The 19,068-nt window shown below is 53.5% G+C and overlaps 1 protein-coding gene across 1 annotated transcript in view; it reads right to left on the bottom strand.

The window, feature by feature from the left end:
- The window catches only part of TMEM132C (transmembrane protein 132C), a 288,818-nt gene that overhangs the window by 88,358 nt on the left and 181,392 nt on the right, over nucleotides 1-19,068 (bottom strand). The window contains exon 3 of the mRNA XM_059139894.1: nucleotides 14,394-14,540. Coding sequence (XP_058995877.1) covers nucleotides 14,394-14,540 — 147 coding nt within the window. The remainder of the gene's footprint in view (nucleotides 1-14,393; nucleotides 14,541-19,068) is intronic.

Here is a 19,068-nt window from a genome sequence, read left to right as displayed (position 1 = left end):
CTCATTGTCATCCCTGTTTTGCGGAGGAGAAAACCAAGACCCAGAGAAGTGCAGAAACTTGCCCAAGTCTCATCAGGAAGTCGAGGTGTTGGAAACCACTGGGAGTCTTATTTCTGGGTCCCCACTCAGAAGCATCCCACGGTATCACCGACAGGACCCGGCAGCCCAGCTGGTGGTGCGGCTGTTTATGTCTCCCTACGCTGCTAGTGGAAGGTCCAGGGACAGACATCACCGTCATGCGGAAACAGCAGTCTATTTCCGTTCATCCTCAGAAATCATTTTCTAGTTTTTGTTTGTTTGTGTTTGTTTTGTTTTTGTGGGAGCCTGATATGCCCTAGCCCAGGGGTAGCAAAGGTGAGCACCAGCATACCAGATCGGTGGGTTGCAATCAAGGTTGCAGGTTGCAAGGTACAGGTTGACCCAACCCAACACAGTTAAAAAAAAAACGAGGAAAGAGACAATGTGTTCAGGTCCAAAAAGCCAGGAAGTTCCTTAGGAAAAACTGCCCCAAGCAACACGGTTGTTGGAAATATGCATCAGTCATCGTTCTGGGCACTAGACCCCTGCTCTTACTCAACCTTGTCTCGCAGCCTTTTTAAACTGAACGCCGACAATGCAGGGAGTCAGAGTCAAAGATCAGAGTCCAAGTCAAAGATCAGAGGTGGCTGTTGATGTCTTTAAAACTTTTATCTACTCAAGTTATGCTTCATCACTGACCTTCACACGGTTCTTAGGGGTCAGTCAAATCATGGCCAAAGTTTTGCGCTCAGTTTCGCAAAGAGGAATCCCCAAAGAGGAGATGTGTTTCTTGGAAAGAACAGAGGATTCCGAGGCAGAATATAATTTGCTGCTCTCACCCTGCTGGATGCTGTTGGACCGATTCCTTCAAATATCTTTGAATCTCAGTTTCTTCCCCTGTAACAAGACGATAGCCAGGACCCTATTCGACCCTCAATGGTTTGCCGTCACAATCAGATTCAATTTATCCGTCAAGATGTTGTTGCAAATGATCGGGCTCCAGGAAGTCACGGGGACTTCTAGGTCTTACAAATTTACATACTCTTATCCAGTATCATTTTTAATCTGAGCAGTTTGTACGGATAATCCTGGAGTGGATAAGAGAACTCCATGTGAGGGATCTACCACCAGGCAAGAAATTAACTCCAAACTCAGTGGCTTACACAGACCTCGGTAGACAGCAGCTGCCTCAGAACCTCAAACATGAGACGGAGGAGAAAGCGACTTCCGTCTTGCTCAGTCGGGGATAGGGGAGGGTCTCTGTCCCAGCCGCAGATCCTTCGGCCTGAGCTGATCTGTACCTGTGTGGTGACCACCGTCTGTGCAGAAATGTGAGAATATTCAGGTGACTTGGCTTCTGTCTTTAACGTGAGCCTCGGCACTTCCTTGCAAGGTGGAGAATTAAAGGCATGATGGATAAGGTGTCTGTGCCGTTTAGCCTAGTTCGTACACTGTTGGCGAGGAAACACTGTACCTGAGACGGAACGAGTAGGGAATAATACGGACCACTTAGGAAGAATTAATGTGACGTGGGAAACGGAAAGGAAAAAACGTATGAGGTTGCCCGGGAAAGGCCGGCAGAACAGCCGTAGGAGAGCCTGTCGCCGGGTCTTTGAGAAGAGGACCCAGGCAGGGGTCTGAAGGACTCATCTGAAGCCATTAGGATAATCTCTCGGGGCTAAGAGGCTGCCTCTCTTCCACACTCTTGTTTTGTTTTTTCCCCTCCAAGACCTATTGCCGCATTTCCTCCTGAGCAAAGACCTCAAGTGTCCGGCTGACTGGAGGAGCTGGGCTGCCATCTCTGAAAGTGTGTGCTCGTCCACGGGAAGGTGGCGGAGGAGAGGGGAGAAGGGCCTGGACGTGCGGAGACGCGGGCTGGAAGCCGTTGCTGCCTGATGCATTCCTCTCCCCTCACCTTGGCCTCTATACTAGCTGCTTGTGTCCTCTCGGACCACCCCACATGGGTTTTCCATATATTCACCGATGATATTGTTTACAGAGATGCGCCAAAGAGTTTAAAGCCTTCCCGTTGTTCTTCAGGTACAGAAGGAGCCACGTCTCCGTGGGCGGGCATCCCCCGGTCTCCCTCATCTCCTCCTTCCGTGGGCCGGGCTGCCGTGGGCCGGGGCGCCATCTTGGATCCTGCCGGGGAGGGCACCCCCGGTGGTACCGGCGCTGGAGACAAGGGTCCTGGGCTTTCGAAGGCCACGCAGAGCAGAGGCACCCAACCTTCCCAGACCCCTGCATGACTGAAAAATACTCTTTAACGTCCTCGGCCTTAAACAAGGTTCCTTATCAAAGCAACTGACCCACAGCCTAAGCAATGCATGGTCCGATGATGAGTTCTCTCATACCACACGCCTCTCCACGGTGTCTGCCAGGGTTGTGACGAGGTATTTCCTGGCATACTTATGGTTGACTTCCTTCTTCAACCTTTCAAGCAGACGGTGAGTCCTGTGAGGTCAGGGTCCATAGTTGTCTTCTGAGCCCTAATATTCTTGGTGCCTGTAGGACCGTCAGTAACTATTTGATTGCTGAGTACAAATACATAAAATTTGGGTTAACACTCGGAGACCCTCCAGTCAGGCTTGGGTAGTCAGAGGCCTCCTTTCCGTGAGGGCTGAACAGGGATTCAGAAGGCAACAGCAGAGGACTCCCTACTTCCCATGCTTTGGGGAACAGCCGGAGCCCTCCTGCTCCCCGCAGGTCTCTGAGCTAGAATATGAAGCTGAGCCGTATTTCCTCCTGACCAGCAAGTTTCAGGCTTGGGCAAAGCTATGAAGTTCTTGTCAACTGGAAAGCCATCGCACGAAGATGTCTGTTTGTGTGGCAGTGCTTAGCTCAACGCTGGCATGTACAAACAGCTTCATGAATTCCTCACTGGGTGAATGCCACGTCCCCTGTCCAGCCCTGGAGAGGATGAGAACCAGAGGGGACGGCAGGCGTGGGGGAAGCAGCATTGGAGCACGAGAGTGGCTGGGTCTCTGCTGTGTGCAGCTCCCAAAGCCTGGGACACCCCCCAGCCCCCTGACACCACTGACTCCCAGAATGCCGTCCTTCGAGTACATGCAAACTCCTTGAACACATGTCTTTGTCTGCTCAATGGGGCAACATACTCTAACTCAACGTAGCCTAACAAGCATCGTTCAATTACCCGGTCGTTCAGCAAATAACCTCCACCTTCTTAACACAGGACCTTGTGATCTTGACTCCTCATCCAAACCACGGACAAGACAAGACAACCCCAGTCTACCTACAGCTGCGAAGACCATTCATGTCTTTGGTCACTCAGTATTTCAGACCCTTGTCTGTGCCAGGAACTGATCTAGAAAAGAATACAGAGGTGAAGACTATGGCCAGGTCCCTCACGCTGTCTACATTCTTGTGCAGAGGGACAGATGGTAAATGAATGAGGACATTTCAAGGCTGGTGAGTTATAGGAGGAAAAGTCAATCAGGTGATCAGTGTGCAAGGTCACAGGTGGCCTCTCTGAGAATACGACATCTCAGCTAAGACCTAAAGATTAGAATGATCAACTCACACAAAGAGTCCAGTCAGAGGAATTGGCAGGTGCAAAGGCCCTGTGGCAGGACAAGTTTGGCTCATAAGGGACAGGCTTCCCAGAGGCCAGGGTAAAGGGAGATGGGAAGAGACTGATGACATGAGAGAAGCATGGGGGTAAGATTAGGGGGTCACATTCAAGAGCTGGGGTTTTATTCCTGGTGTGGTGGGAAGCCCTGAAGGTTGAGACCAAGAGAGAGTTGCATGATCTGATTATGCTTTAAAGGGAATACAGTACTCGGGCCATTTTGAGAAGAATGGATGGCAAGAGTACCGACAGTGAGCTCAGCTTAGGGGAGAATTTCCAGGGGACCTAACCAGGGTCTTTGCAAGGCCTGGGTTTACAAACGGCTGGTGATCATGGGCAGAGGCACCGCACGCCCAAGGGAGATGCTCCAGAAACATGGCAGGTCCCACGGCCACAGATGCTCCTCCAGAGCTTCCCAGGAGGGACCGGGGAGACTGGGACCAACTCCCTAAAAGTCCACACCATGACTCCCACGTTAAGGGCTGCTTTGGGGCAATTTGCTAGCAACATCACTTGCGAGGAAACACAATCAGAGCATCAAGAGGTCCAAGGCTTGTCAGCAACGTGTGGGCGAGGGGGATGGCGGCGGGAGTCGGTGCAGGCTCGCACGTCAGTGTTCTCATTTACCCGCGCTCGCGCCATTCTGCTCGGCACATCTCCAGAATCTCTCCCACACACAGAGTCACAAAAGTGCAAGACGGTGTTTGCACACGGTGGATCAAAGTAGCGTCTCCAGGCAGAGGACAGAATCCACTCAAGGCCAGTGAACGGGGCTGCTTTAGACAATCGATGCTTTATGCCATCATAAGCAAATGCTTTTAAGAGGATGGGGAAGAACTTCACGGACGGATGTGGAGGAATTACAAGATGGATGGGTGGCTGGAAGAAAGAAGCAATGCTGTTTAACGTTGAAGGGGGGAAGAAATTGTGCGTGCGTGCATGCGTGTGTGCGTATGTGCTTTCACATGCCAAGAATGTCTTTGGAAAGGGGATGATAAAGGGCCGATGCTGGTGAGCTGCGGGAAGGGAGCTGGGTAAGTGGAGGGCAGGGGTAGACCTCTACACATGGGCCTGTCCACATTTTGAGTTTGGAGCTCTGTAAACACATCACCTTCCTTCCCGCACTCCTCCAGAAGAAAATAAATTAAGAGCCCAAAAAATAAAAGCAGAAGGGGAAAATGTGCCTCAGTAAAATGACGAATTACAAGGAGCCTTCAACCTTTGGCTTGGCGTATTTGCCTCCCACCGCCAGGGGCCTGGAGGCTACCTCGGTCCCTCCAGCATCCGTCTCCCCCGTCCCTTACATGCTCGGGCTGCACGGAGCACGGGAGCCAAGTGCAGAGCCAACCAGCTGCCCAAACTCCAGGGAGTGAGTAAGCCCAGAGGACTGGCAGGGGGGCGAGGAGGAAGGGGAGCAGGACCGCCGGTGCAATGTTGGGGACAAAGTCCCGGCCAGCAGGACAGTGTGGCTCCACGACTGACCCGTGTCACCACGGGATAGAGTGCTGTTCCTTGTCACAGTTACAACGCCAAGAAGTCAGAGCCACGGTGTGAGAATGTCAGCGAAGCTTCACTCCGTGGGGAACAGGAGAACGAACAGTCTTTCTGGACGTTGGCTATAGACTGACATCTTCAATACCCACGAGCTCAACACCCTAATAAATATTGTTATTTTTCCTCTCATTTTCACATGAGACCCAAAGAAACAGACTCATTTGCACAAAACCACACAGGTCCCAAGGATAAGAGCTGAGATGTGGACCATGTTGCCTGGCGGGCTCCCGAGGCCATACTATTGTCCTGGAGCCATTTCCTTCATGGGTTTCTTGGACAAAATGTCTCATTTTGCACAAATTGACTCATTTGCACAAAATGTCCAACACTGCGAAGCCTCTTCCAGGTGCCATGGTTTTAACTCCCAGTGTCTCCTCTTTTTCTATAGAAGCTGATCTCCTCTGGGGGGCTGGCTCCCTCCACTGGAGGCAGGCTCGATGGGATGGAAATCCACGGATGCCGGACTCCCCAGCCTTTCACCATGGGATGGAGGAACCCAACGGCCATTGCAAACGTCAGAGCAATGTTCACGGCCAAAGCCAGCCCTTGGGTCTCTAGGAACATCTCCTCTTCTCTTGAGCTTCTCAAAACTTCTTCTCTGCCTGCTCACCCACCCCCAGGGGCTTCCAGCACATTCTCTTGGGAGAGTTCAGTTTCTATAAATGCCAGAACACACCAAGAACCTCAACGACGTTGGGCTTTAGCCTTCGGCGCAGGCTGAGTGCGGGAGAGAAGGCAGCATTCTAAGGAGAAGACACACAGTGTCCGCATCAAGAAATTCTCCTGCCACAGGGCAGATTTCAGATGTGAGCCTGTCGGGCCTGTAGAGTGGGCTGTGTGGGGACATGTCTGACTTCTTCCTCTGGGGACCCGGAGCTCACGCCTATGTCACCGACTGGGATATCTTCATTTGTGGCAATCTGTCTGGTGTATTTTCTGCGGTATCTTCAAATCTCTCTTCGAGGGAAGGCTCGGTCTGGGCAATTTCCTTCATAGAAAAGCAGATTATCTTGGTGTTCCATTCCCCTAAGCTCGCTGGGACTGTTTACATGAAGCAGAGATGAGAACACTCCTATTCCAGGATTCTCCAAAAACAAACAGCCGAACATGGTCAGAAATACAAGGTCTGCAATCGAGAGTGCGTAGACGAACGCTGTTTTCTGTGACTTTTGCTTTTTGAAATGCTTCCATCCTTTTATGACCTGCCTGATTGACTTGTGTCCCCTGGGGCTGAGCCGAAGCCCAACGGGCTTGGGGGGTGCTCAGGGGTTGCTGTTCCGGGGTGGGGGCGTCAGCTGGTGGTCCAGGGATGTGCACGGACCCAGAGAACGTCGCCAGTGTAGACTAGCTAGAGAACGCCGCTGACCTGCCCCCCTGTAGGACAGAAGCTAGGCGACGGGGGCAGCAGGGTTGAGGGACACCTGGCGCACGGACAGGTATCCTGCAGGGCTGCCGCCCAAGAGAGCTGGCGGCGGACAAGAATAAGGAACCAGAGGATGGACGTGTGTCTACAACATCTGCTGGAAACACGGGAGTCTGTGTGCCTCATCTTCAGGCGGGATCCCGTGGGGAAAATGGGGGAAGCTGAATGTCACACAGGGTGGGCCTCACTTCCATGTCTTTCTAAAAGAAGCAGACCGTCTGGGCCGGGAGGGCTATTTTCTGTCGCAGGTTTGACCCCTGGAGGACAGACGAGCAGCCCCCGAATGCACGCAGGTGTGCTTGCCTCCAACACGGAGTGCGAGACAGGCTCAGACGGGCCCCTCCTGCGCACAACTGGCTTGCTGGTGAGCTAAGCTCCTCTAGAGGTTCCTCTTCCAGGATCCGCACGGTGATTTTTACAAATCAGAGCTGATGTTTGCAAACTGGGAGATGTCACATGGCAGTCTGGAGTTTCAGCTTTGCTAGAGAAACCTGGAGACTGGGCAACGTGGGGACTGCCTTTCCCCCCAGAAAGGCTCCAGAGGGAGGAGTAGGCACTCGCAGCAGGCAGGTGCTCTCCATCCTACGCTCCATCCAGCTCTCCCCGCACACAGGGCCACCCCCTCCCTTCACCTCTCTGGCTCCTTCTGGTCTGCAGCCCACGCAGATGCCCCCGCCTTTGCTTCGCCACGTGGCCAGCCTCGCAGCCTGCAGCGGCTGAACTGAGCCCCCACATCTGCAGCCTATGTTTGCAAATCTCTAGAGGACCCTGCCATCTCCCAGAAAGTGGGGGGCCCAGGGAGGGGCCGTAGAGACCTAAAGATGGGCACTACTGGTTTATTTCCATAAAAAAGTTAGCAACCACAATGCCCGGCGGCAGCAAACTAAGTAAATTAAGATTCTTGCACTTAATAACTTGCTAGTCAGCCACGTAAATTACCAAGTTTGGGGCAGGAGCTTTGGCAGTGTTACTTTAAAGAAGGAGACACATCACAGTCTGGTCTCAGCTGTATACAAATACACGCACAGTAACGGTGACCGTGAGCATAAGGTGTGGAATCCCTGTTTATGGAGGCGTTTTTGAACATGTTTTTCCGAGGCTGAAAGGGACATATGGGCATGGAAGAAAGTAAGGCTAATCCAAAGAGAAAGAAGCAACATAACGTCTCAGTTTGGAGCTAGTGAGTCTTTAACACCAACAGAGCGTTTACTCGCTATGGCTGACGCCGGCAACACAGTTTGCATGCTGGAACTGCGGCTGTCCACGCTCACTTTAATTCGTGCAACAGACACGAGCGTTTTCCATTTATTTATAGACATGCGAATTATTTCAAAACTTTTTTCTCATTTGCACAAATATTCAGTCGGACACTTCCTCCCTCTGGCTTCATTTCTTTGCTTCACCGGCCCAGTGGCGTGCTGACTCCGTTCAAGAAATCACGAGAAAGATTTACTGAAATATACAGTGTGTACAAAGCATTCTGTGAAACAGAAGTACACGGAGTATAGTTTTTATGCTCTCAAGCGTGACGAAGGATACAGAGTATTATGGCTACTTAGAGTTTCATTTTTAAGATACTATATTTGCTTCCTGGGAGACATTAGAACAGCAATATTTTAATAATAAAGCCCAATAGGAAAATTTTTAAATGTCCAAGCGAAGCAATTTGAGTGAAGGTGTGCTGTACACACCAGCACGGGGTATGACGCGCTGTGGAGAGTCGCTTAGATGGGCTTGGGGACCCTCCCCCGGGGAGTCAGCCTCTGGGCCACAGAGGCTCCATCCCCAATGGGAGCTCCCTGCTCACTTAAAAGCATGTCCGCAGTTCAAAGACACACGGACTCTCTGGCATTAGCTGGACTGCAGAGAGGGAGGCTCGGATAAAGCATCAGGTAAACCGTATCTCAGAAAAAAAGTGCAGTTTGGGGTTGGGGGGAGTCATGGTCAGCTGCGCCTCCCCCCCCAGGCAGGGGTCACCTCCCAGCCTGACAAGGTTCTTGCTGGGTCAGACCCCAGCTGCTCACGCCAGCCCTGCTATCCAGGTTTAAAGAAAGATTCAGGATGGGAAGGAGACAGAAAGGCAAGCCAGAGATGCTCCCTCTGGAACCTTCATCAAAAGTGCCTTGGAGGGCACCCCTGGGGGGCAGCGGCTGGCCACAGCCTTCACCCTCTTCCTGCGGACAGGACACAGAGGCATTTGCTTCCTGCTCAGTTGACTCAGACTCACGGCCCTGGTGTGGGGGGATCTGGACAGAATGTGAATGGCTCTGTTGGCCTCACACCCTGTGAGTATGAAGTATGGCCTCGGAGGCCGTTAGCTGAGTTTGCATGATTGCGGAGATGCTCAGGCTGTTGAAATATTAATCTCGGGGTTAGAACGAAATGCAACACAATTAGGTGTGCGTATGGACAGTGGCCAACTCTTTTCCTGGATCTGAGGGTTTACAGACAGATGGCGGCAGGACCCCAAGCCCAGAGCTTCGGGGCTCCAGGGAGAAAGCCCTGCATCGACGTAAAGCCTTGGTGGGCGGCTTTTCTAACAATTTCTTCCTTCCAGGTGCACACGGAAGAGGCCATTCCACCAGGGAGGGAAGCGGGGGCCCTTACGTTTCTGACAATCCCAGACCCTGAGATGTGGCTCCATGTCTAAGTGATTTTGCAGGTAAGGGACAGGGAAGACAGAAACTGTGGTCAGAGAAAGCGCCCGCCTGCCCAGATCCCTGGGGAGCTCCTCGGCATCTATCACAGCTGAGAACCGTCTGTGCCAAAGCAGAGGGGGGCAGATTTTATGCTCCGCAACCATCCATCATGTGCAAGGATTGTCTCCAGAAGATGAAAACTCTCTGGCTTTCCTAAGCGTGAGCCAAAGCGCCCCGGAGCCCAGGACTGTGCTCTGAAGGACGCAGGTGCAGGGCGTCAGAGCAAAGCCTGCTGCTGGGGACTGACTCGGTCCCCCCATCTGGAATTCATCTCTGGGAGCCCAAACCCTTCACATGACTGTACTCATAGAGGGGACCTCTAGGGCGATAATGAAGGTTGATGGAGGTCATTAGGGTGGGTCCGAACCTGATAGGACTGGGGTCCTTGTAAGAAGGGACAGCAGAGCTCTCTTGCTGTCCCTCTCTCCTTTTCTTTCTCTTTCTCTCCCCCCGCCCCCGAGGGCACACAGAGGAAAGGCTATGTGTGGACACAGCTAGAAAGCCAGGAAAAGAAGTCTCCGCCAAAGCCAGCCCTGAAAACAGCTCGATCTTGGGCGTCCAGCCCCCAGAACTAGGAGAGAATGTATGTCTGTCTCTTTTTTTTTTTTTTTTTTTCCACTTTTTTTTTTTTTTAAGATTTTATTTATTTATTTGACAGAGAGAGATCACAAGTAGGCAGAGAGGCAGGCAGAGAGAGAGAGGAGGAAGCAGGCTCCCCGCTGAGCAGAGAGCCCGATGTGGGACTCGATCCCAGGACCCTGAGATCATGACCTGAGCCAAAGGCAGCGGCTTAACCCACTGAGCTACCCAGGCGCCCGTATGTCTGTCTCTTAAGCCCCCATCTGTGTGTGGCGTTTCTTTAGGGCCACCCAGCTGACCACTGGCCCACGCAGGTGCACAGAGGCCGACAGGGGCTTGAAGGGGGCACCCGGGGGCTGGAGTGGGCACACAACACACCAGCCCATTCACTGCGTTTATCCTACTACAACAGGAACATGCACCAATTATACCTCTGTTCTAATCACCGAGGATTATCATTTAAAATAAACCATACAGTTTAATACTTACTGCAGTGCGCATTAGGAACAAGCAGACAATACATTGAAGGATGTTATCACTAAAAATAAAGGTGCATTTAAAAAACCCAGAGCAGGGTGCCTGGGTGGCTCAGTGGGTTAAGCCACTGCCTTCAGCTCAGGTCATGATCTCAGGGTCCTGGGATCGAGTCCCACATCGGGCTCTCTGCTCAGCGGGGAGCCTGCTTCCTCCTCTCTCTCTCTGCCTGCCTCTCTGCCTATTTGTGATCTCTTTCTGTCAAATAAATAAATAAAATCTTAAAAAAAAAACAAACAAAAACAAAAACAAAAAAAACCAGAGCAATTCAAAGTTGATTCAAAGGAAAACTGACTCGAGCCCTCACCCGAGCGTCCACGAAGAGGTGTGACCCCGGGCGGGCACCTGCCGTGGCTGACAGTTCCGTGGGGCTTTCCATTTTCCAAGCTGATTCTGCAGCGTCCCCCACAACATCTCTTGGGTGGACCACTCTCCTGAGCCAATGAACCAGGTTCCTCAATTTTTAGTGCAGCGTCCCCCACAACATCTCTTGGGTGCACCACTCTCCTGAGCCAATGAACCAGGATCCTCAATTTTTAGTGCAACAAGGCTCGCCAATTGAGGCAGGAATGGTAAACTTCCTTCTGAATCAACTGGATTGAGTCCAATGGAGAAGGCAAGTCGGCTGAAGGAGAACAGTTGATACTCAGCTAAGGGAGGGCAGGTTTAAGCCACTGGCCTGGGATCCACACCCCTCTGTTTCATGGCCCAGCTACTTTCCTGGCAAAATTTCTGCAAATCTTTTCTATGTCACGGGCAGCCAGACCACATCCCTCCACCTGTCCTTCCCCCCCATCCCCATCCTTCTCCCTGACCTTGGAGGAGAGCTCACAGGCACCACTGCAGAAAGCCGTCGGGGCCCGGAAGAGCTGTCAGCCCGACACTCCCAGGGAGCACCACCTCCTGGCACCCACCCTCCCGCGCACGCCCCTCTCCGGAGTGCGGCCCAGACTGGATTCCAATGAACAGAATACAGTAGGAGCGTGCGATGCCACTTGTGAGATTAGGTTATGAAATACTCCAATTCCCATTTGCTGGCATTTCGGTTCTCCCAGGACCTTCTCAAAGGCTTAACTTGGTGGAGGAGGGCACCCAGCAAAGAAGAAGAAACTGAGGCCCACAGCCCTATAGCCTCAAGGACCTGAATCCTGCCTGCGACCATGTGAGCCTGGGAGAGGGTCGGCTCTGTCGAGCCTTCAGATGAGACCGTGGTTCCCGGAGGAGGAGATGGCGACTGACCCTTAGTGACAGGCCCTGGGGAAGGGGTCCCGGTTAGGATGGGCCCAAATCCCTGACCCATGGAGACCACGAGATAGATAATAAATGTGTCCTTTTCTGAACCTGTAAGCTTGGGGTGATCGGTCACACAGCAGTAGATAACAAGTGGGCGTGGCCTTTGCTCTACAGGGAGAAGGGACAAAGCCCTCCTCCCCCCCTGGGGGACTTGCACCTTCCATGACAACAAATGCCCTTATTGGAGTTGGGGTCCTTTGGGTCCCAGGTCTCCACACAGAGTTCCGCTTCCTTGATGGCGGGGGGTGGTCAGGAGCTGACTCGGTGTTTGCTGGACATCCGTGCACAGCTCCTCCTCCAAGGGGACCAACCAAGATTTTCCTCGGAGCTCAGTGAGGAAGGCAGTGAGCGTAGGACCCCCATCAGCCGTGTGCCGGGAAACAGGCTTTCCAACAACAAAAAAGAAGCTCCCCTCTCTGCAAACACACATGGGCCCACAGCGGACTTCCCAGAGACTCCGCGCAAACAGGGTCACCTCTGGGACTCCTGAGAATGTGCGGCCATAGGGCTCCCCTCCCTCGCTCGGAGACTCCTCCCGACTGGGTCGTGAACGACTACATGCCTACCTTCACCGTTAATGAACACCTTCGCTTTTATTTGCCTAATCAACACCAGTCTTACGGGTTTGTTAGACTTTATGGGCGTTGGATTCAGGAGACTTAATTTTGCCTCTGATCTCCTGCTAGTACCAGGGGACGCCGGCACACATTTTTCTGGTCCCTTTTTCACGAGCTGAAACATTTGGACACACAACCCTCACCCCATGTGATGTACTGACATTCCTTCTTGTGGGGAGGATCGGGGAAACGGTTGGTGTTTGAATCACGAAGCTGCTGGGACACCAGATGTCTCACTGGCTACGCATTAAAGGAAGGACCGTGGGGAGAGGGCTTGCGATCAAAGAACTGGGTGTTTCTAAACCAAGTGGAGAATTCGCAGAATTTTTTTCTTGGCAGCCTTGCAGCGTTCAGTTAAGAAAACGTGTCCGATGATGGGATACATTTTTCTTTAGTGTTACTCCCTTCAAGAAAATACACGAACAGAATGTATCAAGAGCCCTAAAAATGATCAGAAATTTTGATTGTAAAGAAACCACCTTAAGCACAAAGAGAAGTGGATAGACCTTTATGAGAAAGACGGTTTACTGCTGCAGTGTTTATAAAAATAAAAATAAAAAGAACCACCGCAACGTCCGAGGACCGTGGGCAGGGTTATTTACGCAACGTTAAATCTGCATGACGGAACACCGCAGGGCCCCTGAGCCATTTCTGAGGACAATTTAATGTCAGGAGGAAATGTGTTCGACAGGAGCGAAAGTGTCTTAAAATCTGTATAGATTACGATACCGGGTTTGTAAGATAAATACGCCGACTGCACGTTTACCGTGTGTATAAAACACGGGAGGGGAACGGACCAACTTGCAGCCGGGGGTTATTCTTTGCTGACAGAATACTGATGCATTCTTCGATGTTTCTCCCTCAATTAACTACGCTTCACCAATACTTTAAAGTGAGACTGTGTTATTTTTACATGCAGTAAATAGTTCTTTTAAATAATAATCCGGGTGTCTGTATAGAACCCCACATAGCGTCTCCTTGTGTCCTATCATCACTGATGGTCACCCCAGGTTTAAATGTCTCCTCACTGCTATTGGGGTCTAATCCTTCATGATTCAGACACCAGCTCTGACGTGAGCATTTCCCCCCACCACCAAGCGGCGCTGCCACACCAGCTGGGGTCCTCCAGCTCAGTGCCATCTTTAGCCGGTCCACCCGGAGAGGGCATGGGATCCCCCAGGGGAGGGGCAGGGTCCCCCAGGACTGCGCCCCCACGCACAGGTGACAGTGGCAGGTGCAGGCTGTCCCTGGGTTAATCACGAGACTAACATAGTATGAATTAATACTGTAGATTCCAGGACTCAGGGAAACCCTTACTGACCAGGGTAAAGGACCTAACTCAGGAGCAGACAGATGGAGGAGACGCACAGGGCAGGGCGTGGGGAAGGATGCAGGGCTTCATGTCCTCTCTGGGTGCCACATGCCCCAAATCTCCATGGGCTCACCCACCTGCAAGCTCTTTGAGACCCATTCTTTGGAGGCCTCATGACCGAGCTAAGATGGAGGATATCCTCGGCCGTTGATAACTGAAGTCAAACTCCAGATCCTCTGCCCCTGGGAGATGTTGGGGGTGGGGTTCTGGAGGCCCAGGTGCTTTCTAAAAGTCACCTCATTAACGTAAGAAAAGTCACCTTTGCTGCTCTCATCCATAAGGAAACTCTCAGGGTTTTAGGAGCCCCATGAGGGGAACAGGGAGGAAGCCCAAATACGTATTTCTTATTATAAAGCACAATGTCAAGCAAAGAGTGAGCACTTGGAAGAAAGCAGCGGCTGCTAGTCCGGGGGGCTGGGGCATGGGGAGGTGACATAGCCCAGAGACCTGAGCCCAGGTGGAGCGCATGCCCGAGGCCGGGAGGCAGAGCCAACCACGCTCACAAGCCTCTGCTCCAAGCCCGAACCGCAGCCTCAGAGCCAGAGCCGAGCCTGCCCCACCTGGAGACACCAGAGGGTCCTGCCAGTGACAGAGGCGCCTCCAGACCTTCAGGCCGAGGGGTTCACAGCTCCGCTAAGCAGCGGGTAAATGTGGGTGTCAAGCAAGCCTTCCAGGCGGCGACCCGGTCCCCGGAGCCCGCGTCATCAGGCCTTACCTGTTGCGCGCGCCGGACCCCAGGCGCTGGCACAGCACGGTGGTCGTGGCGTGCTTCCCCCCGTTGCCCAGCTCCTGCTTCACGTCCCACTGCCGGGGCTCGCTGGTCCGGGTGCCCAAGATGTTCACCCCCTTCTTCACCTTGGCTCTGCGGGCAGGAAGACAGGCGAGAGAGAGCCACGGCGTTAAAGACCGAGCTTTGCCGAGGGGCCCACGTCTGCTCCACGGCCCTGCCATCCTCCCCTGCTTGTTCCATCGTCTGCGTTTCCGTGGCCCGAGCGGAGGTGGGTGGAGGGCGGCAGGGGAACGGTCCCTGGGCACCCCGCACCGAGAAGCAGCCTCGGGAGGCATTCAGGGGGAGCGCCTGCCTGCCCGAGACAGTCGTTCTCATTCAGGGGGCACAGGGCCATGTCAGGACATGTTTCTGGTGGGGGCTGCTCTTTGGAGAGAAACCAAGGACACAGCTAACCTCCTGCCATGTCCAGCCCGGCCCCCGTGACACAGGCCCGCTGGTTGGAGGGGGGTCAAATCTCTCGCCGAGGCTTCCACTCTGGTTTCCCCACTCTGTTGCTGTGTGGCTTTGGGACAACTAATAACCTCTCCGGGCCCCGAGTCCCCAGAGCTGCACGCAGGTATGCATGCACGCACAGAAAGAGATTAAAGCAGTGTGAGGTATACAACAAGCACTTAATAAATGTGAGTTAGGGCTCCGTTTCCGCATTCTGCTGCGCGTGACCACCGGGCCTCCTCCGGGAAGGCACGGACCCGAAGGCACACAAGTCAGGATGTGGGAAAAACAAAGCTCTCCTCCAGGACGGACGTTCTGGTCGTGGCTCAGCCCCTGGGACCCTCACCGCTCTTGTCAGCAGACCCATGGGACAAACGGTAGGTAGGACACAGAAGGCCCCCTGTCCTCCCCCCTTACACCTCCCCCCACCGAGTCTTGCTCCCGGGAGGACACGAGTGCTGTTTGGAAAGACAACGTAGGGAGAGGACTTGCACGGCTGCTGCAGACTCTCGAGCCTGGGAGAAGATGCAGGAGCAGGACTCCCACATGCGGCTGCCCATGGTCGGCAGGAAGGGGGAGAGCGCATAGGGCTGATGCCACGGTCGCCCGTCCCCAGGATCGGTGGTCCCAGCCCCGACGTGGGAGGAGTGGATGAGGCTAGAACAAGGAGAATTTGCAGAGTCTGCTGATGAAGCAGCTGGACGCGAGGGTTCTCCCCCTTCCCACCCAGCGTGGTGAGTGCAGAACTCTGCCTCGGGGCTGGGGGACCCCTGGGCTGGGGAGCGTGGGGTTGCTGTGGTGCAAAGAGACAGGGACGTGACCCTCTATCAACTGATCACTGCAATTCCAAGCCTCTGTCTCCAATGCTGGACCCTCTCCCTCCAGGAAAAAAAAGCAAGGTTCAGGGTGGACACTGGCATCGGCGCAGGACTCAGGAGTGACCCTGTCCTGGGGGGGGGGCGGTGCTCCCTTTCAGTCTGGCTGTCCCCGACCTGCCCCATGGCACCTGCACATGCCTTTATACCTGATGTCCCCGCGCTTTCTCAGCATTTGAAACCCAAATGTGTCCCTCCTTCTTTTCAAAAGGTGCTGGACTCGGTGCAACACAGGGATGACGAGTTCCTTAAGGAAAATCAATGAGGAAGGCAAACTCGGAACACAGAAAGCCTCACTTTTTAAAAAAAAAAAATTTTATTTATTTATGTGACAGAGATCACAAGTAGGCAGAGAGAGAGAGAGAGAGGAGAAAGCAGGCTCCCCGCAGAGCAGAGAGCCCGATGTGGGGTTCAATCCCAGGACCCTGGGATCATGACCTGAGCCGAAGGCAGAGGCTTTAACCCACTGAGCCACTCAGGCACCCAGAAAGCCCAACTTCTGTCCTCCGATGCATCTGTCTCTCGGTGAGCTAGAGTCTGCATGTAACATGCTCTCCCTAGAAGCTTCTAGAAGCCACTGGCACAGCTGCTGCTGGAATGAGCATCTGTGCGGTGTGAGGAGGGGACGTGGAGGGCGGGGGCCGGGTACCACCTGGTCTCTGGCCCTGCAAGGCTGAGTCAGCCAAATCCGATCCGCAGAGTATGTAATAAAGGAAAGCGTATAATTAGTTGCTATTACGGGCCGGACGTGTACTTCCGTCGAAACCCATACGCCGAACCCCCACCGCCAGGACTGGAGAACATGACCTCGCATGCACACAGAGGCAGTCCAGCTCATGGGCAGCTCCGGGGTGGCCCAGTGCAAAGACCGGTGACCTCGTGTGCTCCAAAGAAGGAGCAGCTAGTAGACAGACGGCATACTGGACAACGAAACGGAAGGATGAAGCCAGCCATCCGTGCACCCTGGAGAGAAGCCTGGGGCCAGGTGCTCCCTCAGAGCCCTCAGATGGGACCTTGATTCTGAACTTCTGGCCTCAAATCCATGAGATGAGCCACCTGTCCTTTAAGCCACCACCTGGTACCTTGTTAGGGAAGCACTCGCAAATGTACACAGTTGACAATGGGAAAATAAAATCAAAGTTGAGGGGGTGCCTGGATGGCTCGGTGGGTAGAACGGGGGACTCTCGATCTTGGGATTGTAGGTTCGAGCCCCACGTTGGGTGGAGAGATGACTTAAAAATAAAATGAAATTAAAAGCTCCCATATAAAATTCTGGATTTCTGCTTTTTAAACTGCTGGGATATTCAGTCATTCAGCAAACACTGAGTGTGGCACATCGTGGTGCCGCGTGTCCTGTGCTGGGTTTGGAAGCTACCCCATGATTCCTACCTCGGATCCCACGAAAGCGAAGCTGGGGGCTGCTCCCAGAGCCTTGTGGACGCGAATTAAAAACCCATCCAGCTGGCCTCACACTAGGCACCCTGAGGGTTGGCCTGACCTCCTCGCCTCAGCCCAGCGTTAACAGACTTTTCTCTGGCTGGTGGCATGGGGGACTACCAGAGAGGGTCCAGGTGTGACGAGATGTGGCCTGCTGTCACTGCCTTTGAGAAGGGAGTGGCCGTGCATGAGCCCAGGGATGCGTGGCAGCCGTTTGGAGCTGAATGTGTGCCGCCTCCCCTGACAACCCGCAGGGACGCAGGGTCCCCCTCAGTACTGCCACAATTGAAAGTGAGTTCAGCCAACAACAGCCTAAGGGTTCTTGGAGGAAGAGTCACCCCTACAGCCCCCAGGTAAGAACCCAGCCCTGCCAACACCCGATTTCAGCTTCGGGAGACCCCAGCCCAGAATTTGGTTTCCAGCACCTTGAGCTCATACACGGCTGCTCTTTTAACATGCAAGTCTGTAGCAATCTGTTGCACATCCTGGAAAAGAGCCCAGTGTTGCAGGAGCAGCAATGCACCCAGGAAGGCGGGGGCAGAAAACACGAGAACAGAACGTGCGGGCTAGGAGATGGGGCAGCGTTCCCCATGCAAATAGGATGTGTGGGTGAGCGTGACCACTCCACGTAGATTCAGCCTGCTTGCAACGCTGTTCATGAGCGCGTCCCCCGGTTTCCTTTATTCACTGACATCAGGGTTTCTCGACTCAAGCTCAACTGCTATGTGGGGACAGACATCACTTTGCCACAGGAAGCCGTGCATTGTAGGATGTCTAGCTGCTTCTTCCCAGAAGATGCCAGTAGCAACCTTCCCCGGGTGTGACAACTAGACATGTCTCCAGACACTCCCGAGTGTCTTTGATTGGGGCGGGGGAGGGGCAGTCAAACCATCCTTGACTGAGAGCCAGTGATTTTCTGACCCTTCTTGGCACAGAGCGGACCATTCTCATCCCAAGGCATGGACCAAGTGACCTTCAACGAAGAGGCAAACTTAGGGGGCTCGCCCCTCTCTGCCTCAGAGTGGACGATTCCTACCTCTGACAGCTTCCAGTCCACTGGTACGTCCTCTTGAATCATTCCTAGGTTTTTTGTTATCCCTGCCTATGGGAATGAAGTCCCCCCAGAAATGAGGCACAGATAGGTTCCAAGGAGGTGGAGAATGTCCCAGAGGTCATCACTGCAACTGCCTAGAAGGATTTGTGTGTGTGTCTGTGTGTACATGTGTGTGCACACACCATGTGGGTTTGTGTGCATGCACATGTAGGGGTGTGTGTGTACCTGCCCTTGCACGGGTGTGCACACACACGTGTGTGCATGCCATGTACATATGCACCTGTGTGTACCTCTGCACGTGTGCACATGTATGTATATGAGGACACATGTGTGCATAACCACTGAAAACCAGCTCCTCCTCCTCGCCCCTAAATGACAAAGACCGGCGCTATGTGGGTCGATGCATATGGTAAATGTTCCCAGCATCCCGCGTGCCAACACCCACCTGGTCTCATCGAACCATGAGGCGGGGCCGGCCTTTGACACGCGTGCTAAGGACTCTCCAGGTGCATAGCCCCAGGTCCAGCCCTGCCCCTCACTCTACTCTGTGCTCCAGGTGGCTGACTCTAGGGACCCTCTACCCTCACTCTGGGGATGTCTGGCCACTGGGGACACGATACCAGATTGCAGGGCAGGGGAGGGACAAGTGGGGCATCTACGGGTCTCCATGCAGCAACAGGTGCAACCCTGATGCAACCCTGCATCAGGACAGTCTTTCCCCAAGGCTCCAGGACTCACCAGGTTCCAACAACAGTGCTTTCCCCACCCCTTCAGGCCTGGGGGTACAAAGCTAGTTCCTCCA

The sequence above is a fragment of the Mustela lutreola genome, chromosome 11 (assembly GCF_030435805.1).
Source record: "Mustela lutreola isolate mMusLut2 chromosome 11, mMusLut2.pri, whole genome shotgun sequence".
Classification (NCBI taxonomy): domain Eukaryota; kingdom Metazoa; phylum Chordata; class Mammalia; order Carnivora; family Mustelidae; genus Mustela; species Mustela lutreola.
Note: the sequence above shows the minus strand (reverse complement) of the source record. Positions and strands in the feature narration are given on the sequence as shown.